The sequence below is a fragment of the Cryptomeria japonica genome, chromosome 10 (genome assembly GCF_030272615.1).
Source record: "Cryptomeria japonica chromosome 10, Sugi_1.0, whole genome shotgun sequence".
Taxonomy (NCBI): Eukaryota; Viridiplantae; Streptophyta; class Pinopsida; order Cupressales; family Cupressaceae; genus Cryptomeria; species Cryptomeria japonica.
In genome coordinates this window covers 50,253,156-50,281,071 of record NC_081414.1, presented here as the reverse complement: position 1 = coordinate 50,281,071, position 27,916 = coordinate 50,253,156, and the positions used below count along the sequence as shown (strand labels likewise).

The window sequence follows — 27,916 nt, the reverse complement described above, 5'->3', positions numbered from 1 at the left end:
AAATTATGACAAAATTAAGCATGAAAAGTGGAGCCCAAATTGGTGGAGAAATTAGTGAAAAAAGTTAGGAGAAAATTAGGTGGCATTAATTAATAAATTTGCATTTATTAATTAACTCACAAAAGGGAAGGAATTAGCCAATTAAATATACAATTAGCTTGTGACTTGAGACACTTTGAATAAATGAAATTAATTCATTTAACCTAAAGAATGCTAGTGGAATTTAATAATTAAAGAATTATTAAAACCCTAGGAGATAGAAAAGAGAGGAAATAGGCCACAATTAGATCACAACGCAATTAATGCAATAGATACATGATGACTAGTTGTGATCAAAAGGATAACTGACAAGAACTTGATAGTTGATTGACAAAGACCAATGGCAAAGTGGTCAAAGATGACGAGGATTGCACTAATAAAAGATAATTGATAAAGGATCAATGACTAATTGATCCAAAATTGACGAAGATTGATGATTGATTGAGACCGATGACAAATCGATCAAGGATTGATAAAAGGTTGATTTGGTGAAGGTTGAATGACAAAAAGATTGACAAAGACCGATGATGAATTGATCAAAATTGATATGACTGATAATGAAAATTGAATGGGACCCAAGACGATCCGAAATGATTGAAAATTGATATTGCAAATGACAAGGTTTAGGACAAAACCCTAATTAACACTGATTAAGATTAAAACAAAGTCCAATTGATCACAACCAATGATTGAGATTGACAAAACCTAATTCAAAATGCAAGAGAATTAGAATCTAAGGGTAAAGAAATGCAAAGGAATGACATGACGTCGACAAATGATAGAGATCGAATGCACAACATAGAAGAAGTGCTAATAAGATGCGAAAACCCTAAAATAAGGTCATGTGGACATGTTAGAGTATGATATCGCTGATGTTGACCATTTTTGGATGCCTAAGGTGTCCTTGGTGCCCATCATATTCTGCAAATCAATCAAAATGGGAAATAAATTAGATTCTTCAAATCAGTCAACATGGGAAGAAAAGTGGATGATACGCATTCCAGCAGATATTGATGATGGGATAGAGAAAATATTGTAATCCATTTCACTAAGGTAAGGCAATTCGACAATAATATCAATACTGCCATAATATTCAAATTACCCACCTGAACTTAGTGAAAGCAAAAGCATACAACAAGAAAAAATATGGAAAAATAGTAAAAACAATATATATGTTCAACAATTTTGGTTCAATGTTCAGAATTATACAACATTTAATACAGCTTCATATTATCCTACTGAAAATAAGGCAGTGGATAATTGTCTGTTCCATGCCTCCATTCTAATAAAAGAGACCCGTTCACTAAATGGGAGCACTCTTTTCATGTTCATCTTAAATCAGATGCTTCGCAGTGGTAACCCAAAAAATTGTTATGGAAAGATCTCAAATGCAAGATCCAAGTCATTAGCACAGGAACTAATTCATAATGAATGTTACTCAAAATTGCTGCTACAAATCCTAAGTTCATTTTGCTCTGCCTAAATTCCTGTCTGTGTTGTCAGTGCCATGACCTGAAAGCAATTTGCCTCAGACCAGCAACAGCAATAGAATGGCGTAGAAAAGACTTCAAAGAATCAAATACAAAATGAGAATCATTAATTAAGGATAGGACTTGCAAGCTTGTATCCTTTACATAAATTATTGATCATTGATTAAAAATTTAACAGCAATGTTGGCCAACATTATAGTGCTCAATAGATGCTAATGAATGGTATCGATATTTTTGGCCTTTGTTATATTCTGACTCAGTGATCGGTACTTTGACCAATCCTCTTCATCATTCTTCTTTGATGGTCATTCAAACTCACGAGGCAGATGCTTAACTTTTCAATTTTTGATAAAGTATAACAAATTAATTTGTTCTTGATTGCAATACAGTTGATGCCATAGATGCCTCTGCAATTAGAGAAACAGGGAGTCTGCCCTGCAAACAGGTGCCAATATCAAAAGGACGCAATAAAGAACCATCAAACAAGAGATTTACTCCAGGAAGAATCACATCAATACTGTCATTATCATCAGAATTTTCTGAACTTGCTTCAGATGTTACATCAACTGACGTGCCATATTCTTCAACCAATCTTGTACCAGGTTGATATACAGGAGTGAGAGCAAATGACCTGAGAATGATAGCATGTACGATTACAAATTAGAAAGGCTTTAAGTATATATTGTGTTTGTATTGCAATCACTGGTAGCTAAATTATGCCTATCCGGCAGTCATGTTTATCAGTATCATTACAAAGCAATATCTTGCATATAATCAGAACTACAATTGTACACCAGATGGTCATCTACTAACATCCATGCTTCAGAAAAACAAAAAGTGAAAACTAATAGCATGCCTATAGGCGACTGTAACTTAAGCCATAATACAATGTTCCGTTGGCCTACATAAATATCACACTTGCTAGCTTACTTGATAAACATTTATCCACAGAATATAATCATTTGAGAGTGGTTTTTAGCAGACAATTTAAAGATGTACAAGAATAACATCGAAAGATATAAAACGAATTATGGCTTAACATATATAAATAATCAAGGGTACTCAGGAACACGTCCCCTGCCCTATGGCATGTGTACCCATCCTGATGATGTTCCAAGGATGTAGGGACACCTCAGAAATGTCCCCCCATCAACTCAAGCTCACTCTCGTATGCTGTTATCAGTCGAATTGTGGATGTAACATAAATAATGCCAAAATAACACCATCGAAATGTACGGGATGGCTGAATGCCCTCCCTTGGTTTGAGTCAAAAAAACAATAAAAAATTACCCATTTCAATGCAAAAATTAAAAATGGTTTTCCCCTTGTGGGCCCTGATGACAAACTTGGTGCCAAACATATAAAACAATGTCCATTCTTAATTCCCAAACACAACAAAATCATTTCCAGCAGCAGGTAGAGAGTGAGAAACATAAAATTAAAAAGACACATAGTTTGTTTAAAGAGCAGGGCAGCTAAGTGACAGAGTGCAGTAGCAGGGAGCAGCATTAAAGAGAAGAACATCGAAGGTGGATGTGTATGTCACGAACCATGCCTAATCTATGTATAATAAAAACCAAATATAATAGAAATCATAAATTGTTCAAATTCTAATTTTTTTGTGTACATTCATACTTATTTTTGATGATCCCTATTTTGTGTTATATCTCCTCACAATTTATTTAAAAGAATTATCTTGATTATATTTAATGATTAAAATTAATATACAAAAATTGATTATATTATACACTAATTTAAATTAATATGAAAGTACCTGTATGAGATACTAACCAACAAAATTGAATATTAACAAAAAGTAAATCAAGTGCTAATTAAACAAAGCATGTAATCGATCCACAAAGGGTCACGACTTTGTGGAGGCAAGCATAGTTTGGAGGAGGACGTGACCCTCATTTAAGTCACGTCTCTCCCCAAGATCCCAAAGATCGGGGCTGCTGGAGGATTTAAAAAGAGAGACAGCGATACTTCTCACGGGAGGAGATAGGAAAAAAAAAAGAATAAGAAGACAAGGAGAATACGGAAGGTAAGATAGGGAGAAACTAAGGTAGACCAAAATAGAAACGTCAGCAGTCATAAGCAAAATCATTACAGGTATGGATAAAAGGATATAGGACTGCTAACATTGTATAATGCTGCTAGTAAAATCTGCTATTGTTTTTTTTTGATAGGTAAAAAATTTGCTATTGTTAATAGCATTTAATATTGCTAATATAATTTAATTTGGTTAATACAATTCAATACTGCTAATACAAATTAATACTACTAATAAAACTTAATATTGTTAATACAATTTAATATTGTTAAAACACAACTCAACTCTGTTCAAGAACATAATAATACTATTAATAAAATCTGCTATTGTTTTTTTTTTTATAGGTAAAAAATTTGCTATTGTTAATAGCATTTAATACTGCTAATATAATTTAATCTGGTTAATTCAATTCAATACTGCTAATACAAATTAATACTACTAATAAAACTTAATATTGTTAATACAATTTAATATTGTTAAAACACAACTCAACTCTGTTCAAGAACATAATAATACTATTAATAACATAAGGAGACAAAATAACATAATAAGGTTACTGTAATCTGAAGCTAATGTGTATTAATAAAATCTGGTATAATACTGCCAATCTAGTATGACACTGTCAATGTAATACTATACTCATAATGTAATATAATATAATATATGTAACATAAATGTTGACAATTCACATAACAGATAATTAAGGACTAAGTAAATAATTGACAATGTAATTCTGATAATGTCCATAGATTGCAGTGATTTGATTCTTCGTCTTTCTCTAATACTTGCAAAAATAGGGAGTGTGTGGGGGAAAGGCAGAGTAAATCGGTCACATGGCAAAAATGTCCCAAGATGGGTAGTAAACCTTGAGGAGCCGCATGTAGACTGTGTCATGCGCCCTTGGCACAATAAATCTTCCATCTTGTAAGGATTAGCAGAATAGGGGAGAGGAGTCTCATGCAATCTATGGGAAGTAAGTTTTACAACAAATTAACAATCTATTGAAGGACTCTTAACATTTCATTATTGGCATAAGTAAATGACTGATAGGTATGCATGATGTTAGCTATGGTTGGAAAATATGAAAAAAATCATTTTGTATTAAGGATGAACCCCTTTACCTAAATCCTAAATTATTGCTAATTTATGTTTTTAGGGTGAATTTAGGAAGGGGACATCACAGTGTATTATTTTATAATTTATGTTTTAAGTTTTGATTCTTGAATTATAAAATTAAATACAAAATGTTGTATGCAAACTCAACAAGTTGCAAGTTCTTCTGCTGAGAGGAGTTGGAGTACATAGTCCTTTATCCACTCGGTCAAGTACAACCATTTGTGAAAGATCCCTGATGGATCCCCTTGCTGATCTGCTGTAGTTTTTAAATTTATAAACTATATCTTCCTGTGATTCCTTTGATGGTTTTAGAGAATAGACAGAAGTTGCAGAAGGTTTGTTTCTTTTTGTGTTTTTTGATAGTTTTCAAACAGGTAATGAATAATGAACAGTAAACATGAAAGGAGACTGAAAATAAATAAGAACATACAGCCAAATTCAGAATTGCTACAAGCTGTACCAGACAGATTTCTGATTTGTAAAACCAAATAATAATTCCAATGCAGATCCAAGGAACATACATCCACACAATGATGCCAAACTGAAAGGTGAATAGTGATCATGAATCAAGAATACCTCTAAGGCTGAATACATGCATTCCTTACATTCCACGTGGGATGTACCTGCTGCAAAGGGCGGCCCTAAGGCTGCAAGGATCACACCCAATCTGAAGAATCAATCTGCCATGCTGAAACCCTTACTCTGCAACTTGAATCCACAATGAAGAATGGCGTACTCAATCTCTGTCAACAATGCACTCTGCCTGAGAATCCAATGTCAATAACTGCTGAGGGCTACGTCCCAGCCAGTCCAGATCTTGGGGTTTGCGTCCCAGATGAAGAATCGCCCACTCAGAGCTAATTCGCAAAAATAAGTTTGATTGTGTAAAAAGATAATAATGAACAATTTGGTCTTCATCTCCTTATATCTCCTTTCCTTTCCAAGCCAAACCCTAAAAAGGAGTAAAGTTGGTGCATTATGAAAAGAGTGTTATTTTCTAATTATGGCATCAACTATAGGAAAATAACACTAAATTGCAAATAAATAGCTTCAGGCATCCAAAAAGACGCCGGAAGGTGAGAATCATGTAGCAAAGTTCAAGACCTTTCCAACGAGCTATAACACATAGGCATATCCACCTAGATGAAGCCAGAAACCCCTTATTACTCCGAAATGACTAAATACATAGCCTTATTTTAATTTATTTAATCGCTAAAATAGGAAATATTTAAATATATTAAAATATCTCCAGATATCCAATAATAGCCCAAAATAACCAAACAATCATGAATATAACTTTGTCACCTATCTGTGACCGATGCCGGAAAAGCTGAGCTAACTGGTAGTCCCATCCCTAAAATCTAGGGATGCTCCTAGAAACTAGGAAACACACCCAAATTCCTTGAAACTAAAACCATGACATGGTCCCGTGGAACCTCCAATATGGGAACTGCCACAACCTCCTCAAAAATAGGGAATCTCCCTAAAATCAAGGAGCTGCTCCCAATGGCCCTCAAACTGTCTGAAATGCCAACTCCGGATACTGAATACCCTGAATGAGTCTCTATCCACCACTGCCAGCCTACGAGATCCAAATAATAGACCATCCCATTACTCTTCTCCTATCACCTAGAAAGGGGACATTACAATTTGGGTACAAAAAAAGAGGATTTGGTCTATATACACTCCAACCTTCGTCCCTTGTCACATAAGGAAGCTGAATACAATGAGGGTGTGACAAAAAATTGGAATCTAATCCATGAGTGTGGTGATTTAGATGCTACAGTTGCATAGCTTGTTGAAGTCTCTATAGATGAGGTAGCTTCTACACTTGATACAACTAGTGGGAGTGGCAATCCAATTGATTGTGGTCAAATGAAATCGAACCAAATGTTGACCTTGATGCTCATGATGAAGAAGAATATAGATATTAAATAGCGATTGTAATTTGGATTTCTGTTGTGTAATGATATTTTGAGACTTGAGTATTTTCATTTTTGCAAATTATGAATGAGGTAGTTAAATATTCTATTTATTGGCAATGAGTATCATTGTTCTTCATACATACATACATATACATACATACATATATATATATATATATATATATATATATTCCCAAACCCAAGTAAAAAAAATAGCTGTACCGCCATGCATCTGTACCCGGACTAGCAACTTAATTTTACATTAAACAAACTCAAAATGAGTTTGCAAACTATGATTCTTTGTTGATTGATGAATGCATTTGACTCATGAAAATTAACTTGATTGCTGAAGAAAATGTTCTACTTGTCAAAAAGTTCAACATTTCATCAAACAAATGGACTAAAGTTTTTAAATGTTACCATTGTAATCAAAGAGGACATATCTTGATGAATTGCATTCAATTTGCCACAGACCTCATTGACAGCAAGTTGAGGACAAATAGAAGCTTTGGCATGGAAGATTGTGGTTTTGCACATGTTCAAGACCCTCCTCACCAAGATAGTTAAGACGTATATCTTTTCTAAAAAGCCTGAGGCACATTCCCATCTCAAGTTAGTTTCTCACTCATGGATGGTACACTGATTGAGAGGAACTAAATCTTTATGATTTTCCCCTTTTGGGTTTGGGGGATTTTCTGCACTTGTGGACAATGAGTATGTCTAAGACTCTAATCCACAAGGAAGGTATCATCACTATGGATAGTGAGTATGTCTTGCTCCACAGATTAAGTGGTTGATAGTGAGTGTGTCTCAATTTACATGTAGAGTGGTGTTCGTGGGGATAATTGAGAATGTATTAGTTCACAAGAGGAATGGTGTACTCGTGAATAGTTGAGTATGTCTTGATTCCTATGTATTGATGGATACTCAGGACATCCACTGATATGTCCAATTAGGTGTGTTCTTCATGGTTTGTGATATTTGGGTTGTTGTTTGTCCCAATCTAGTACACCATTGTTTCTACCTTTGTTCAAAGTGATGTAATAAGGGGAGAAATGTTGAAAAATATTACATTAATAGTTAATTGGGTGTGGTGGTTGTAATAAGTTATTTGTTAGATAAAGAAGTTTTTGGTGGTCAGGTTGTTGGTTGTATGGGAAAATGACTTTATAAAGCCATTCATTGAAATGTATTGTTCAATATATTGTATTCCACCATTATATTATTACATAATTTTATCTGCTTCAATCATAGTGTAATCAATTCTTGTGTGTGGTCTGATGCGTTATAATATATGCTTGATTGCTACATAAACTATATCTTTGAGTGATATGAAGTTTGATTGTTTTTATTTAAAATTACAAGATTTAGATTATGAATATTGTTTTAACATTTCAAAATCACAACAGCTTGGCTGGTTTCACGTCTCTACAGTTGATTTTACCATTGTAGGCAAGTCAGTATGCACTCAAATTTTTATCTATGCGAATCTTGAAAAATCGCATGTGAAGCATGGGAAGAATATTAGCAATTTTGATTTCATAAACAAACTTTGCCTATTTTTGGCATTGTCATGATAATGTGAATATTAGCAGGTATTCTTAGTTTCACCAGGGTGAAAGTTGACATAAATAATGTTTTTTAAAAAATTGTTGTGGTTCACAATCCTCACCAATAATAAAGTCTGTTGTTGTTGTGTGATATCCCCGATGTAATTAAATAATAAATCTAATTACTTTGTTGTAAGGCCCAAATTTAATAACAAATATTTCGGGCCCTTTTTATTTAATTAGATTAGGCAAGTTTTGGTTGGTCATGTCGGCCCGTTTGTAACCCTTCGGGAAGTTTCCCAGAGCCCATATATTTGGCTGTGTTAGTCATTGTTGGGGGTATGCGAGTTTTGATATTTATTTTCTCTTGTGCGAATTCCTATTGGAGTTCTGGTTACTGCCATTTCGGAGGTGAAAGACCCTCCCTATTTGGTACTTGCAGTTTCGGTGGGATTCACCTCTCACCCTATCCTGCCTTTGTATTCGTTCCAGATCTGGCAAATCTTGAAATATATCATTGCTTACTTTCTCTAGTTGTGTATCTGTTAATTTAGATTTACATGCATAAGGGGAACTCATAATATTCTGAACCCGTTACTCCGAAAACCCACCACACAACCGTTGCAGTTCACCAAACCTCGGCATCTTTACCCAATCTGCACCACCGTATGGCCTTCACCGTACACCTTCAGCACCACTGCACGGCCTGCTCTGCACCACCGTATGGCCAGCCCTACACCACCGTGCGTCGGCTCTGCACCACCGTACGACCTTCTTGGTGCTACCGTACGGCCTGCCCTTGCACTACCTTACAACCTGTTGCGCCACCGTACAACTTCCTTGACCCTACCGTATGGCCACACCACCGTACGACCCTGCTCCAACCCCACCGTACGTTTGCCTCCCTTGCTGGTGCGGTCAGGGACCATTACAATGGTATCAGAGCTTGTGATCTTGCCAGCCTGTCGTGTAGTGGATGCAAGTGTACACCAGAAGGAGGTACTTTTCAGCCGATCGAATGGGCGAACCACAGGACCCTACAAGAGAAGTCATGGCACTATTAAGGGAGCTAACCAAAAGCCAAGCTCAACTCAATGACACCCTAACCAGAGGAGAGCAACGACAACAAATCATGGAGGAAACCTTATGACAATTGGCCTTGGGAAAAACGAATGGAGAACAGAATGGACAGGGCGATGATTTGGTCACGGGAAGGTCAAATGTCCAACGCTCACATTCACAGCCGCTGATGCCGACTTTTCCTCAAAAATCCGAAGCACCACGGGGGGAGCCAGAATCCACCTTTCAGGAGATGCAAGCATAGTTGAGTCAAGATTGGAGGGATGCAAATCTCGAAGGGGACATATCCTTCAAGGATTATGTGGAGCTCCGGATGAAATACTCGGGCGGCAGAAGTTGGGGCCATTATGGACACTATAACAATGACATCAAACGGAAGGCTGGCAAGATCAACCTGTCATCCTTTGATGGGGCCGGAGCGACCTCGACACGTGCTTGGGTTCAAAAGGCAGATACTTACTTCCAACTCAACCCGATGCTTGAAGATGAAGCTATCAAGTTTGCAGCACTCCACCTGGAAGGGGTCGCGCATGAATGGTGGCATCATGGAATGGTCACTCTTGGCCATGACCAGATAACTTCCTATGCTGAATTCACAGAGAAGCTCATAGATCGATTTGAAGGGAAGGACCCAGAACTCAATTTCAAGGAGTTGGCACAACTAAAGCAATCGGGATCTATGGACAGTTAATCACAAAATTCCAGAGACTATCTGTGTTGGTGACCGACATCTCAGAGCGGAGATTGGTGGTCTTGTTCATAGACGGATTGATGGAACCACTGAAAGGTCGGGTAAAAGGGTTCAACCCCAGCACGCTCACGGAAGCAATAAAAAAGGCTCGCAACATGGCAACATCTTCCTTTTCCAGAAGTTTTGCACCTACCAAACCACCTTTCGTTTCGAGGGAGAAGGATAATAAACCCTATCCGAAGGGGTCATTGCTCGATGAAGCCACAAGACAGGAACTCAGAAGGAAGAAGTTGTGTTTCACCTGCAAAGAACCATGGGAACCAGGCCACCGATGTTTGGGCAAAGGAAAGATTCACTATATTGAAGTAATGTCTAATGGAGAAGAGGAGCATGAAGAAAGCAAAACCCAAGGGAAGAATTGGCCGAAGAAACCAGCCTGGCGGAGAGAATCTCCACATTGGTACGGAGGGGGGGCGTCATTGCCACACTGGCAGGGACCCCAAGGTGCAGTGTATTTAGAGTATGTGGTACACTCCAAGGGCAACGAGTTCTTGTTATGCTCGACAGTGGAGCCTCGCTCAACTTCATAAACTCGTCACTCGTCAACTGTAGGGGCTTGTGTACGAAGGAACATGAAGGGTTCGATGTCAAGGTGGCAAGAGGCAATCTCCTATCATGCACTCACCTGGTTCCGCAACTGATTATCACCATGGGAAATTACACGGTGACCGATGATTTCTTTGTTGTGGATCTGGATGACACGAATGTCATATTGGGCATTCAATGGATGGAGACCCTTGACCAGTACACACAGAGCTTCAAACGGATGGAGTTCTCATTTGAGGTTGATGGCAAGAAGGTAGTTCTCAGGGGAATGTCGAATGGCGGCCCAAGGGAGATTTCTGCCAAAAGGATGGAAGCCATCTTCAGACATGATGAAGTAGTTTGGGCAACACATTGCTTGATCTCAACAAAACCTGTGAAAGGGCAATCGACTCACTATCAGGATGGGGAACTTCAGTCGGTTCTGGATGGGCATAGCTTGGTCTTCGCTGATATTCCACTTGGTATACCCCCACACAGAGGGTTTGAGCAAACCATCGAGTTGGAGGAGGGGCCAAAACCCATTATCACCACACCCTATCGCCACCCGAAGAAGTTCAAAGATGAGATAGAGAAAACGATCCAGGAACTCCTTGATAAGGGATGGATCCGACCAAGTTCTAGCCCCTTTGCGTCCTCGATGGTACTGGTGAAGAAGAAGGACGGGACTCTCAGAATGTGTGTCGATTATCGTGCACTAAACAAGAAGACTATCAAGAATAGGTACCCCATTCCCAGGATCGATGAGCTATTGGACGAACAGGAACTACATGGCGCAATCTATTTCTCCAAGATTGATCTCCGTTCTGGCTACCATCAGATCCGTATGAGGGAGCAAGATGTGGAAAAGATGGCCTTTCGTTGCCATTACGGACATTATGAGTTCTTGGTCATGCCGTTTGGATTAACCAATGCTCCGGCCACTTTTCAGTCTTGCATGAACCATATCTTCAACAAGCAACTGCGTAAGTTCCTATTGGTATTCTTCGATGACATACTCATCTACAGCAAGACTTGGAAGGAACATATGGGGCATTTAGATGAAGTATTGGGGATTATGGAATCACAATCATTGTATGCCAAAAGATCCAAATGTGAATTTGGAATGACAAAGGTCCTATACTTGGGTCACGTCATCAGCACCCAGGGGGTACAAGTTCATCAGGAAAAGATTCAGGCCATTTTGGATTGGCCTCCACCAAAGACTCTCTCGGAGTTGCGCCGATTTTTTGGTTTGTGCAGTTATTATAGAAGGTTTGTGAAAGGATTTTCACAACTTGGGGCACCACTGACAGATCTGACAAAGAAAGGATCCTTCCATTGGAATGCGTAGGCACAACAGACCTTCGACAAACTAAAAGAAGTGATGAGCACGTGTCCGGATCTGGCACTACCAGACTTCACTCGCCCTTTCATCCTGGAGTGTGATGCCTCGGGTGAAGGCATTGGAGCGGTGTTGATGCAAGACCGTCACCCCATTGCGTTCGAGAGTCGGAAGCTCTCGGGAGTTGAGTGGTTATATTCCATCTACGACAAGGAGATGCTCGCCATCATACACGCATTGACGAAGTTTCGGCAGTACCTCGTCGGAGCAAAGTTTGTTGTGCAAACAGATCACAACAGCTTGCGATACTTCTTGGAGTAGAGGGATCTGAATGAACGACAACAGAAATGGGTGAGCAAAGTCCAGGCATTTGATTTCGACATTGAATATGTGAAGGGAAAGAATAACGTGGTCGCTGATGCCCTGTCAAGAAGGCCCACCATATGTTCTTTATCTCAAATTTCGGCGGACTGGAAGGAATACCTGTTGGTTGAATACTCTAAGAACACTTTTGCCTACAAACTGATGGATGGTCGAGTATAGGATGACCGATACAAGGTAGTTGACGACATCATTTATTACAAGGACAAAATTTATCCGGTACCCGAATCCAAGATGAGGAAAAAGTTTTGAAGGAATTGCATGACTCCCCCTTGGCTGGACACCCGGGATACTTGAAAACCTACAGACAGATCCGTGAAAGGTTTTCCTGGAAGGGGCTTAAGGAGGAAGTTCTGCAGTATGTACGGGAATGCTCCACTTGTCAGCAGAACAAATCTGAGCATAACCTGCCGGCCGGACTGTTGCAACCACTGCCAATTCCCGACTAGAAATGGGATAGCATCTCGATGGATTTCATTACGGGACTCCCTAGAGTGCAAGGAAAGGATTGCATTTTTGTCATAGTTGACCAATTGACCAAGTATGCACATTTTTTTGCCATCCCCACAAGATATCAAGCAGTTCAAGTAGCCGAGTTGTTCTTCCGTGAGGTGTTCCGCCTACATGGTTTACTGTGAAACATAGTCAGTGACAGGGATAGCCGTTTCCTGAGTACCTTCTGGATGGAGTTATTTCGGTTGGCTGGAACCGAGCTATCGCCCAGCACGAGCTACCATCCGCAGACAGATGGACAGACCGAGATTGTGAACAAATGGTTGGAGGGTTATCTCAGGAACTACGTCTCAGCACAACAGAGGGCTTGGGTTCGCTGGTTACATTAGGGTGAACATTGTTACAACACCACTTATCACATGTCGATAGGCATGCCACCTTTCAAAGCACTGTACGGTTATGAACCTTCTTCATTTGTTGGCCTGGCATTGGGAGATAGTCGTGCACCAATGGCCAAAGGTTGGCTTCAGGAGAGTTTAGACATCCTGAGAACTCTCAAAGAAAACCTGCAGGGGCACAGAACCAACAAAAGATGTAGGCTGATCGACACTGGATTAAGCGAAATTTTGAAGTTGGTGATCTGGTTTACCTCCGACTTCAGCCGCATAGACAATCCTCCTTGAAGACAAGTGGTAAGGAGAAGCTGAAGCCGCGTTTCTATGGACCCTACAGGGTGGTTCGGAGAGTGGGTGAAGTTGCCTACGAATTGGAGCTTCCTAAGGGAAGTCAGATTCACAATGTTTTTCATGTGTCATGTCTGAAGAAGGCCGTCGGGCAACGCGTCATAGTGTCCAGGGATCTGCCACCCATCGACGAAGAAGGGAAACTAATTTTGGAACCGGCGGAGGTCGTCGATGTCAGAGAAAAGAGGTTGAGAACACGCATAGTCAAAGAGTTCCTTATACGCTGGAAGAATCTACCCATTGAGGATGCCACCTGGGAAGGCGAACAAATTCTAGAGCATCCAAGTCTGCAATTGCTTGAGGGCAAGCAATTTTTGGCCCGGGACGACTATGATATCCCCGATGTAGTTAAATAATAAATCTAACTACTTTGTTGTAAGGCCCAAATTTAATAACAAATATTTTGGGCCCTTTTTATTTAATTAGATTAGGCAAGTTTTGGTTGGTCATGTCGGCCCGTTTGTAACCCTTCGGGAAGTTTCCCGGAGCCCATATATTTGGCCGTGTTAGTCATTGCTGGGGGTATGCGAGTTTTGATATTTATTTTCTCTTGTGCGAATTCTTGTTGGAGTTCTGGTTACTGCCATTTCGGAGGTGAAAGACCCTCCCTATTTGGTACTTGTAGTTTCGGTGGGATTCACCTCTCACCCTATCCTGCCTTTGTATTCGTTCCGGATCTGGCAAATCTTGAAATATATCATTGCTTACTTTCTCCAGTTGCGTATCTGTTAATTTGGATTTACATGCATAAAGGGAACTCATAATATTCCGAACCCGTTACTCCGAAAACCCACCACACAATCGCTGTAGTTCACCAAACCTCGACATCTTTACACAATCCGCACCACCATATGACCTTCACCATACACCTTCAGCACCACCGCACGGTCTGCTCTCCACCACCGTACGGCCAGCCCTACACCACCGTGCGCTGGCTCTGCACCATCGTACGGCCTGTCCTACACCATTGTACGGCCAGCCCTACACCACCGTACGACCTTCTTGGTGCTATCGTACGGCCTGCCCCTGCACTACCGTGCGGCCTGTTGTGCCACCGTACAACTTCCTTGACCCTACCGTACGGCCACACCATCGTACGACCCTGCTCCAACCCCACCGTACGTTTGCCTCCCTCGCTGGTGTGGTCAGGGAACATTACATGCCAATGAAGCAATAGATAATTGTCTTCAACCTTGGACGTTGAGACCCAATCTTCAAGCCTGATAAAGATGTGGCTGATATCCCTCTTAATGAGAAAATAGTGATCGATAAGCATTATCGACTAGAAAGATCTCCATGGTTGTTTCAAAGGAATTTCATGTATATATGAATGATTTTATGCACCATATTGCCAAATGGTATTCAATAACTTGTTTCAAAGAAATTCCATATATATCTGAATGATTTTATACACCATATTGCAAATTGTGATTTACTTCCAAGATTTTATACCTTTATCTTTGGAGGTGGAAGTGTTTGCTCCCACTTTTCCTCATATGCATTGCCCAACAGAACCAGTCAAAGTCACTACTCAAATATCTTCATATGTTTTTTCAATTAAATGGGCATTTGCATTTCATCATGCAATTTGTTGTCATTTGGTAGATGTCTATTGGGTAGAGTGCTTCTAATAATAACTGTGCATTTGATTTTTGTATCAACTTTTCAGATTGTACTCTATAATCCATCATCAGGAGGAAGAAGAAAATGATAAGGTTGCAATCTTATTGTTTTCTTTGTTGATACAATAATCACATACATGGTTATCACAAGAAGCACTCTTTGTCATTTACATGGACTCTAGAAATATCATGTCAGTCATTAAAAATATTTGTAGAGAGGCAATATTTTCCTACATATTCTTTTGTGTTGGTGAATGTTTACTATAATCCTCTTTTAGCCAAAAATAACTTCTCCAAATGATGCACCGTAGTCTCATAGGAGAGAGCTCAAAGGTACAAGCAATTATGTTGACAATCACATACCATTACTCCTAACTATTTAGCTATGTGACATGTGAGCTAGCAAAAATGCCAAATGGTGTTAAGAATAATTATCCTGCCTTTTGTCATCTCAAAAATCTTGAACGCAGGAAATTCATCTATTTTAAAAGGAAAACAATCATATTAGGAGTAAGAAGGGTAGGTTATATTTTCAGTTTCCTACATAAATTTTGAATATGAGCTTTAAAGGATATGATCATATAAATATGAAAGGAAAATAATGAGCTACACAAGTATAAGTAAAACCAATTGAATAAATTTAAAACAGGTGAACTTAGGCACTCAGATATTACTCCCTACAACACCAGAAGATATGTTGAAGATTGACCACAAACAAGAGAAACACATATTTTACAATGTCGAGACAGTACCTCAGAATATCACCATCAAAACTTAAAATTTCAGAGCGCCGCTTTTGCCGATCAAAATTTGTGAGTTTCTTATGACTTGCTGTCCATGGAGATGGAGGTTCAACAAAAGGATCCCATCTGCCACTAGCATAAGTTGTCAGCATGGGTGATGCATCTCTTGTTGAATGTTCCCTAGCATAGATGAGTTTTGCAATAGGACCAGTTACATGATATTCTGCACAAAAATCACGCAGCCTTTTCCTTAACTTTTGCATTGCTTCACGATGCTCAGAAAGTGAATTAGCTTGAAGCAACTCTGATTGTATTACCCTTTGACATATGCTTCTGCACAATTCTGGGCTGAAAAGTGGTATCCCAAATTCTATACTGAGTGGAACCCACTCACATTTTGCATTTTTAGCAGAGTGATTCTCATTATCTTCCATTCTATGAATCTTTATAAGACGGAGATATCCTATTGTCCAAAATTGAAGTTCTTCAGCCAAAATTGTTAATGTTGAATTCAGCTGTGCAATTTCTTCAGTACTAAGTCCAATCTCATTATTGACAATGGTACATGAACCATCTCGATTTATTAAAGGTAATGGTATATCCTTTGTAATAGGTTTTCCGGACTCATTTAAATCAACTTTCAACAGGGGCAAAACAAGAACAGCTGAGATTTTTAGTAATGAATTCAAGCAATGCAAAAGAATATTTCCATTTACAAGAGTTCCATCAAACCTGCCACCAAGTCCTCCTACAGTAGATCCATCCCAAGCCCACAACAAAGCTTTCTCACATCTTGATAAGGGTGGAGGAAGCAATCTAATCCGCTGACCTTTCATAAGAACAACAGAAACAGGACCAGAACCTGCTACTGAGTATAGAATCAGTTTCATCCATGGTGTCATGGAAGAATATGATGGTGGACCAAAATGGACAGGACTGGCACCTCCGGGCAAAATTACTGAAGGAGAAGACGGAAGAGGGATCATTGAAACAATTATGTCATAGTCACGACGAAATAAACGATGCAATGTTGGTGGTGCCAAGCCAGCTAAGCTTTCACAACGAAGAACATCTACACGGTATTTGCGCTTCCTCTTCACACGATTCTTTGAATTGATGCTGGTGTAAGTAGAGCTCAAAGAATTTTCTTCTTTCTCAGCATCAAGGCCCACCTTTGTCAGCTGGCCCACATAGTGCTCAGATGATCTGTCAACAGCTTTATTGGACTCTGGCAATGGGTCCTTTGATTCAAAAGGTTGATTATCCATCTGAGAAATTCCAGATTCAAATGAGCTCCAATGGAAGTTATTATTTCCAGAACCATTTAATTGTAGTTCTTGCCCAAAATTAGAGTTTCCAATGCTTTTTCTTGGATTCTCTCCATCAGAAAAAGCACTTTTGCTAGAGAGAGCATCAATTAAGTCAGAAACATCTCCATCTGTTGTATCAGTTGTCAATCCACCAGACTGGAGACATTCAAGCACACACCGAAGACTGGATGCATGATTTGCAAACTCTTGCAGTTCACCTTCAAACTTTGTACCTTCTAGCGCAAGCAGGTCATTGCATAGCTCAGCAATGCTAGCATCACCAAGCTTTCCCGCTTCATAGAGTGTAACTGCATGAGATTTCAAACCTGCAAAAGAAAATCTACAAGTCATGTTCATTGTTAACGACCTTTATAAATTCTTATTGAAAAACATTATTATAAGCATGAGAATGGATCAAATAATATATTTATCAAAGATACATAAGAAAAAAGTTATATAAAATGGAAAGTTATACAGCAGTATTGCTACTGAAGAGTTCTGCCAAATCCACAGCCTGATCATCAGTTGAAAATTCCAACATTGGATATTTGTAACACCTCTATATACTATACGATATGCAATATTACTAACCCATTTATATAGTGGAATTTTGAGTCATCATTCAAGTCCTTACAATAAAAATGGCATCTCATAGGTTTGCTGCATATTTTATTGAAAAGGTTTGCACTTCTTTTTTTATTTATAAAAGAGAAGTCTATGTATTAAGAAGAGGATAACTTACTAAAAACAGTTCACAGCAGCCAAATGCTTTGAACAACAAATGTAGAACAGAAAGCAAAAGGTAAAAATTACATATATAAGCCCAGCAGTTAGCTGTAAAGCATAAGAAAATTGAAGTAGAATGTCACAATATGTATCCTTGTAACAATTGCCCTCTAAAATGTTCTTTGGTTGGATGCATAAAGAAGAGATGTTATCATCAAGTCTCCCTAGAAAGTAGGCCTGCCACCACAAGTGGGAAAAAGTTTGCATCAGTTGCATGATGTTGCTTTTCCAGAACTTCACTCTCTTTCCCACTACTAAAGGGCATGAAAGTAACCATCCAGACCTTCAAGAAGGTGTCTTGAGATGCCAAGCAACTTGTCAATGGATGATTCTGGGCAAAACCAAAATCCATTGAATGTTTTAAATTGAAGAAGCAAAAATTGCAAAAAAACCACAATTAATCATGGATCAGCAGGGATCGTGTTTTTTTCCCTATAAAAATTGCAATTTTCAAACAAGTCATTGACTGGCCATTTATCCCACTTTTATTGTGATCAAACATGACTTCAACAATTTTCGTCCATGTGGTAGGGTGGGTCAATGCATTTTTTCTGGTGCAGGATGTTATCCATGCACAATAGGGTTTATACACAATATATCATACATTGAATAAAAATATACACACCTTAGTGCTTCTCTTCAATATTCGTCAATATTTTTCTCAGTTCGGACTTCTACCAATCCCTCATGCTAGTGGGCCAGCGGCAAGCAACAGAAGCACTTTGACAGATATGCATAACGATGTAATCCATATTCAAGCCAGATGTTACACCCTCTTTTCTTTCTTAGCTAGGCATCTGCAAAGGACCTCCAAAAGAATAATAACGAGATATGGACAGATCATTCTTCCCACCGAATAAGCGTATTTTTCTACATCTAACTTGAATTTCTTCAAGAGTTCAGTCATACGTACAATCCTTTGCTAAATATTCATTGTCAACATATAACTAGGTCAGTTCTTATTTGACCAAATTTTTGAAAATTAATAAAGACAATGATGCAGCATTCTAGTCTGTGTTCTCATTTCTTAGCTCATAAAATATTCTGGTAGGTTCCAATAAGCAAACTAATATCCTAGGTAGCTTTGATCGATACCCAATTGGGTAGGTTGACTGTCGAACCCTCTAATTGGTAACACAGAGACGAGACAATTAAGATTTTAGTAGTTTTTAATGGTTCCTAAGGCTGTTTAGAATCCCTGTGAAATACATCTATAAACAAGTATAATTTCTTTGCCAGCAATATAATGCTTGAATAAAAGATAAAATGAAATGCAAGGAAAAACACATTTTTCTTAAGCGTGCACAAACAGAAGAAAACTCAAAACTGGAAGGCTGAAGTAGTTTCTAACTTCCAATCAGGCTTCATGTTAAATGGAAAAAATAAATCTATACTCAGTCAAGAGGCAGTTATTTATGAAAAGTATATGCAGATGTATCCAGTAATTATTATTGAAAAAGTGGTAAATTTCATTAACAATCTTCAATGGGACAAAAAGAAACCTCTTGAATTGATTAAAGAACATTTCACTTTACCAATACATTGTTTCACTTTTCATCCCTTTAGGTTTCAAAATCACTAAAAAATATTTGAAGTAAACTAGCCCTTCTCAATCCATCTCTACACTCAGAAGTCAAATTTGCAAAAAGTTAGTGTAAAATGCAATGGTTGTAGATGGTTTCATATCGCTAACTTTCATACTAACATTTGCAAAAAAAAAATTCAAAAATTAATGAGCATTACAGTGCTATTTGTAATGTCAACTTCGTGGACCTAGTCAGCTGTGATTTCTTGTTAGCTGATTCTTGGTTCTCATAGGCCATTTGGAGGTAGTTAGGGGACTCTTGTTTTCTGGGTGAGCTCATTTGCAGTTTCTTGGCTTCCAATAGTTGTGTGGGTGTCGGTGCTCTAGTTGGTGAAAACGCTCTTTGTAGCATTCTGAATTTTCTTGGGTTTGTTCTCCTCAGTCCTTGCAGAACACTGCTATTTACAGGAAGTGCTCATTTCAGCACCAGTTATCATCCTTCTCAGTTATGTTCCAGCACGATTGATTTTCATTTCCGGTGTCTTGGCAAGTTTTTTGTAAGGGCGGGTCATATTATTTTAACTTTTGCATTAAGGTAATAAAGTGACATTTTATTATTCACTTTAGTGTTTAAATATTAAAGGAGTGTTTTAACTTTTTATTCTCTAAGTTGGACAACTAGGAGATGTGGAGACTTAAGTTGTTTTAAAACGTTATGGTGTCTTTTCCAAGGAAAAATAAAATATTTTAATTTTTGAATGTCCTATTTCCCTCCAAACTCTATAAATTGGAGTTTTGGCTCTCATTTCTCCCATTCAGACATTGAACACTTAAGGATATGTTGTCAAAATGAATAGAGGAGTTCTTCCAGGAGTTGTGGACAAAAATGTGATGTCCCTGTCAAGTTAATACTATTTGGTATTAATTATGAAATAAATTTAACTTTTCTTATTTTATATTAGTTCTCATATTGATTAATATATTATAATAATAGTTAATTGCTTTTCCAATAAAGCTTAATTAAAAGCTAAATATTAATTGCTTTGTTTAAACTATTATTTGATATTGCGGGAGTTGGTTTTCCTACGGGTATCCTACCACCTTTGTTCTTTAAATAATGTTTGGCACATAAGGAGAAGGACGGAGTTTTAATAAACTGAAGAACTGGAAGAAGAGACTGGATATCTACGTGATATCAAATTGTATTGGAAGCATTTCTTTCGCCAGCGACTACTGGCCTACTGGAATCGAAGTAAAGATTGGGAAGTAATAGCAGAAGACTGGGAATTTGCGGGAACTTGTTTGCAGAACACACCGTTCATTTGTATGTTGCTATTCCTTGTGAGACGTGGTAGAGGCTGCGCAAGGTACAGAGAGGAATCGGGTTGTGGAAGACCATCATAGTTTTCATGGGAAGGCACGTAATATTAAACATTACCGTGTGACCTTGCAGACCAACGGCGAGTATTTCCTTTGGCACGTAACGCAGGTCTATGTAATTGTATTGAGGGAGGCAACCAGCACACCGACCCATTCCTTTCATCTTGTTTGTTCTGAGAAGACCCGATATCGGGTGTGTATTAGTTATTACTGCAAATGCAAAGGATCAAGGAGGACAGCGGCATGACAAGTAATTGCTTGATGGAATCGCAGTGAGCCACGGACTCCATTCCGAGGTATTTAACACGGGAGGTCACCACCAAACACGCCAGCATTGCTTGATGGAATCGCGGTGAGCCATAGACTCCATTCCGGGGTATTTAACGCAGGAGGTCACCACCAGACACGCCATACGATGAAATTTGAAGATTCTGCAATGACAAATAACCACGCGAAGGGACACCAACCACCACGACCAGCCTACAGGTGCACCATTATGCGATATTGAGTAGTGAAATTGAATATTCATTAATCGTTGTGAAAATCAATAAACCTGAATTGTGACTTGGTCTTCACGGGTTGTATGCATAAAGAAATTATAGACATTTTAATGTTCAATCCATTAAGTAAAAGTTACATCTCTGGATGAACTGGTTATACATAATTATTTACAAACAAAATCTAGTGAGGAATTTTACAAAAAAACCTCTTCAATCTTGCTAGTTTTGGTGGTGAAAGATCCATCCTAATTGGTCTGGTATTTTCGCTCAGGAAATACATTGATTTTCAACTTTTCATGGTATTTTAGAAATTTTGGGGTTTCACGAATATGAAGATTTTCAAGGTAAACTAGCTGAAGCTTTTAGAGATTTTTGGTTGTATTTGGCAAGGGTTTTCAGGTGTTTGCTTGAGTTCCTGGGTCTAACCCAAAGAAACGGGACTCAGACTCAGTAAGGCCGACCCAGACTTGGACTCAAGTCAAACTCGGCTTCGGACTCGGTTGGACTCGGGAAAGTGAAAAACTCAAGAAATTTAGAGATTTTTAAAGATTTAAAATTTGTTTCATGCACCCTTTATTGCATACACCTTAAAGACACAATAACATCATCAAACTCGGCTCATTTGATTACATACACAAGTATACATCAACCACATAAGCATAAATGGAAATTGTAGGTGAAGGAAATAACAAACATAGATTTATAAATATTGTCAAATGCATACAATATTACAAAACTCATGGAATAAAAAATCCATGTTATCATATGATCATCATCAAATGTTCCATACAAATACCAAAGGTAAATACAACTACAAGCCTATGGCTCAGAGGAGCCTGCACCCTCCGGCCTCGGCCCCCTGCGAAGGCATCTAAGGTAGGTCTTGGATGATTCGACAGCCATAGCCGCTCCCCGTGACACCATGCCATGCTCACCAACATCAGGAACATCTATGTCACTATCTAACTCTGAATCTCCTGTCTATGCTCGTGCTCTCCACTCCTCCTCTGCCATGGCTAAAGTCTCAGCCTCTATATCTACCTGGTCGATCCAATTAGTGTCAGACTCGGAGGTTAAATTTTCCCTACTTCTATCGATGCCTCTGGTAGCTGAAAAACATAATCCCATTACAGATGAATCACAACCTATTACCAAGAGCATAGATCTCTTGCACTAGAAATCCAAGCAAAAATGACCCTAAACATTTTGCAACCTTAGAATGAGGAATGGGCCAAGAAATAAACAAAGGCCCCTGCCTAACCAGAAGAATAGAGAGTTGTAGCACTCTCTTGGAAAATTAACTCTGAGAAGCACACAAGAAATACTGAGAAGGTGGGGGGGGGAAGGGGTGAATTAGTATTTCAGAACTTTTTCAAAAACTATAAATTCATGAAACCACATAAAGCATAAAGAGAACAACCACTAAGACACAAACACAAGGATTTCTTGTGGAAAACCCTTTCGGGCAAAAAACCAAGGCATCTAATAGCTTTCATTAACATAAGTGGGCCACCAACCCTGATTACAATTTTTTTTTTTTGAGAGCACCAACTCTCCAAGAAGCTTCATGACGAAGCACCTACTCCATCATAAAGAGGCACCAACCTCTGAATCTTTGATTTTTGATATCTTTCTGATCTTGTAATGTCCCTACTAGTTAGAGATCACTATCCTGCAAAATAGATTGTTAGATTACAACAGACATATAAATATATATATCTAATCTAAATTGCAATCTAACTTTAAAATACTTAGTTAACATAATCATAATTTTAATTTAATAAAAACGATACGAATGCCATACAAAGTATGTCCTTAGGCGGTCATGAGCTCGCCTTCTTGGAATCCATCTTGGTTCCAAGCCCTCCAGGAAGTCGAAGGTGAATTCGACTCCTGTCTTGAATGTAACCTCTTACATCCAAGCCCTCCAGGAAATCGAAGGTTAATTCGATTCCTGTCTTGGGTGTAACCTCTTACACCCAAGCCATCCAAGGAAGACCCTCGTCTATTCCTTGCCTTGGGTGATGCCTCCATCATCCAAGTCCTCAGAGGGGATCGACCAGATCCGTCTCTTCTTGGTTGAGTTTAATCAACCAGTTATACATATGCATATCAATGTTCAGTATATATACTGCCCTAGGGATTATCATAATCCCTCCCTTAGACTAAGGGAGTCTCCTCCCTATAACCTCCATCATGTAATCACATTTATATAACATTTTACAATTTATTACTATTTTCCATTCCATAATCCACATTTACATATTCTTAATTTAACATGTATTCCCTAACATATATTCAGCAAAATATCCATTATCCAAAATTCATATTTATTGATTAACGTATATTACTAACTATTCATTTAGATGTATTTATTAACATCTAAGAACCATTCATTAATATATGTAATAAAATGTTCATTACTTATATTCAGCAACATATATATTAACTATTCATTACTAATATTCATCAATATACGTATTAAAATATTCATTATTAATATTCATTAATATTCTTCATTAACATTCATTAATATACGTATTAAAATATTCATTAATATTCATTATTAACATTCATTAATATACGCATTAAAATATTCATTAATATACGTATTAAAATATTCATTATTAATATTCATATTAAAATATTACTTACTTATATTCCTTAATATATACATTAGATAAGCATTAATTATATTCATTAACGTATATAATAAAATGTTCATTATTTTTGTTTATTAACCTATATAATGAAGTATTCATTCATTATTTACTTGTCGTAACCTGCAGCTGTAGTTTCCAGACCTCTTCCTCTATCCACCCAGCAGACCTTCCCTCCCTTTCCCCCTGTCTCTCATTCTATTTTATATCTTTAATTTCCATAAGAGTCGCCTCACTTCATTTGAGGAGTCATATATCTTTGTTTATTAATAAACATAATTGTTAACTCAGACACATGTTTATTATCCTTTAATTACTGACATTATGTGATTGTTGAACTGTCACTTGGTCATTAATACTTTATTCCACAATTATAATATTATCGTTGTATACTAATGTTCTTTGTCATTAAAGATTGGTGCTTTGATAGGCATCTCCTTAATCGCTGTTCCCACATTTCCTTTGTAAATCGATCATTTGACATGCTGGTGATATCGTAATTGATATTATTAGTTGATGCCATTATTATTACCGATTGCTATTTCTTGTAGATAGAATAACAGTGATAGTTATTGTCTTTCAATAAGAGGATGCTCTTCATATTGCCGTTGGATGATCAGTTGCTGTCAAGAATAATCTTCTATCATAGCTCCTCTTGACTTGTCGCCGCTCTTATATATTTCTTTGATATCATTGCTATTGTTAGATATTCCAACTGTGATGGTGGATTACGGGAATGTTCCTACTGATCTATGGATCTTGCTTGCTTTGTCTTCTATTAAACTCATTTGTTAATGGATTGCTGGGCACTACTTTCTCTCTTAATCACTTTGGGATATATGTGCCTGAATCATTGCTATCGACAATATCATTGTATTTGGTCAAAGTCTTTCCATAACCAATGATTGTTCAACGCGATTTTTGTTTGCTGATATTATGGGAATGTAGTGACCAAATAACTCGACTATTGCCACCCAATAAATCTCTATCGTTCTTTAGAAAACTTAATCTGATGATTACTTGATATAAATGTATTTCATATTCATATGAATCAGTCCAATGACACCCATTGGTTCATTGTTTTGGCTTAGTACTCTTGGTCGGGACATATATACTTTTTACAGTGTAACGGAAGATATATACATCATTGGCAATATTATTTCAAGGTGATTGTGATGAGTTGTTGATCCCTTATACCTGTGATAATTGATTTAGAACCTCCAATTGTATTTTGATGCCAAGTAAGAGCTAATATTAATTTATTTTAATTTGAATATTTCAGGAATATTATTAGCAATAAATATTAATAGATATTTATTAAATAATACATTTAATAAATAAATAAATTTTAAATAGAAGTTCGTTGTTATTGTTATATTTGTTGGCATTATGTGAACTGGTATGAGGACAAATGATATTGTATGTTGTCATTGATGTCAATATGTGATATGAAGAGAGAACCGGCATATGTGAGAACCGGTATATATGCCAAAGTAAAGCGGTATATTTGTTCAAGGTGAACCGGCATGTAGTCATGGGAACCGGCACATGGAAGCATTGTATGACTACCAGTTGGTAGGTAGTTTCCACTTCAGGATTTCCGGTTGGAGTACCTCAAGCCTGTGTGACTCAATCGGTGATCTTTGTGTGATGAGTTAGCAGTATAACAAAGAATAGATCGTGTTGCCACGTCAGCCTTGTGCGCGTGAAGGATCTTGCATGAAGAAGACTATCCCTATCTACCTCGGGAATGTGTGAAGTCTGTAAACGGTGATAACGTGTGATGGGTTATCAGCCGCCATGAAATTGGTGGAAAATGAACGATGGAGAATATCTTGAGATTGGATCAAGACTGTTGCATTCAATATAGTATGATCAACGGTCAGGATTGAACCGTTTGAATTCCTTAACCTAACAGGTCTAGGGTTTAGGGTTTATGCTATCGACCTGTCTGTTGTCCTATAAGGTCGATGTTGTGATTTTTTTGTTGGTTGTTGGCAAAAGTTGTGTGTGTGTATCTAAGAGAAGAGATACGTGATTCTTGCTAGACCAGAGGAGAGAAGTCATATCTGCAGAGTGTAAGTGTAGAAGGTGAAGAAGAGCTTAAGCGGATTTGCATTGGCATTGAGTGCTATTATCAGGTCATTGATATACCTGTTGATCCTTAACCACTTCAACAGTTGTGAAATCCCCTAACAGGATAGCCTTAACCGACTTGTTGAAAATCCTTTAACAGCGTAACTCGAAGCTACTGAGTCATTGATATCCTTTAGCTATTGAGTTCTTGAAATCCTCTAACAAGGTACCCTTAACAGGGTTTAACCCTTAACCGGGTATTGTAGCCATCCCTTAACTGGGTGATCCCTAACAGGATCGGTTCCTAACAGAACCTATTGTATCTATCTTTAACCGGACAAGGCTTCTAACAGAGCGGACTTCTAAAGAGTTCAGAAATAAGCTTGTGGGTATTCATCCCCACCGTGGTTTTTCCCAGTTGGGTTTCCACGTAAAAAATATGTGTCATGTGTGATGTTTTCTTCATGTGATGTTATGATTGTTTTTTGATTAAGTGGTGATGCATGTTGATCTTGTTGTAATATGTATATCTTTGATGGTAGATTGCCTGTTCATGCATTAGGGTGAAATGGGAATGAAGAGTTAGATTATATGAGAAGATAAGTGTCAACCTGTCTTTGCTTGTCTCAGTTGTACTGGGTTTGCCGGTTGAACTCTGTTGAAGGACCGGTGCTGCTGTTTGTTTGTCAGTGCATAAGTGTTAGTTGACAAACCGGTTTAAGATTGGGTTTTGCTTGTACTGACTCAACCTCCCCCCCCCCCCCTCTTAGTACCGGTTTGGTACTATTTGTTCATCATTAAGTTATCAATATTAATTAATAATAATAATTACTTCATTTAGGATATATATAACGATCAAGGAGGGGACATGACAGATCTTCAATTCATTAATCGTCCTTCAACCTCTACAGATTGATCACACTTTCACACACGTCACACTCTATCCTTGACTATCTCATCTCACCAAAAAACTTCAATATCTTTCATGAAAACTTACACCTGACACCCAAAAACAATTTCCCCTTTAAAAAAAAACTTTAATATGAACTCCACATAATTTTGACCTTCTAAGTTTTCCTCTGAAAGCTGCATAACAATGTCACCTGTTCTTTGATACGGCATCAACAACCTTTCTAAGCATCGTATCTAAACATATATGTATGCTGTCAGCTGCAGTAAGTTTGAAAAAGTTTTAAATGCATACACCATTTTTAAAATGCCCCTGTTACACATGTTAATCTGTGTTCAAAAAGATAAACTTTTTCAAAAATAACACCCACTTCACAGCTGGAGAAACACGTTCAAAAAGGATCTTCAGCAAGCATGTATTAAGAAAAACACAATCCTTTATGCACTACCCTGAGAAATGTATATCAAATTCCTTTCTTAAGAGCTCACATTCATTGACTGCTCTCTAACAAAAATAATAACTCTGCCTGCTCCACAAAAAAATGTTTTAATGCCGATATTTCATATCCAAAAAGGGGTCAATATCAAACATAACGCCCAAGAAGAGAATTGTGTGGACTTTTTCGAACAATTCTGACAGCCCACAACTCATATTACAATAACAACATTAATTGACAAGTCTGAGCCGTTACAAACAGCAATGCATAGCATCTATATCCAAAAAAAGCGGGCGCTTCAAAACTCAACGCAGCTAAAAAAAAAATTGCTCCACGCACACCTCCAAAAAAAAAAAACCCCGGCTACCATAAACAAACTTCATCAAATAAAAAGATTATCAATATCAAACCTCATATTAAAAGCACCTTTGACAATTCAGTAACATAGACTAAAGATACGTGCAAGGCCAACTTGACTGAGGGAAGAAAGCCAACTGTCATAAGTGTGTCTAGGGCCAGC

The 27,916-nt window shown here is 38.0% G+C and overlaps 1 protein-coding gene across 2 annotated transcripts in view; it reads right to left on the bottom strand.

Annotated features, from left to right (window-relative positions):
• Window positions 1–1,186: 1,186 nt before the first annotated feature.
• The window catches only part of LOC131029556 (uncharacterized), a 185,003-nt gene continuing 158,273 nt past the window's right edge, over window positions 1,187–27,916 (bottom strand). For both annotated transcript variants that reach the window (XM_057960069.2, XM_057960075.2), the window contains exons 10-11: window positions 15,823–17,449; window positions 1,187–2,160 (exon numbers count right to left, since the gene is read on the bottom strand). In XM_057960069.2, coding sequence (XP_057816052.1) covers window positions 1,893–2,160; window positions 15,823–17,449 — 1,895 coding nt within the window. In that variant the 3' untranslated portion in view covers window positions 1,187–1,892. The remainder of the gene's footprint in view (window positions 2,161–15,822; window positions 17,450–27,916) is intronic.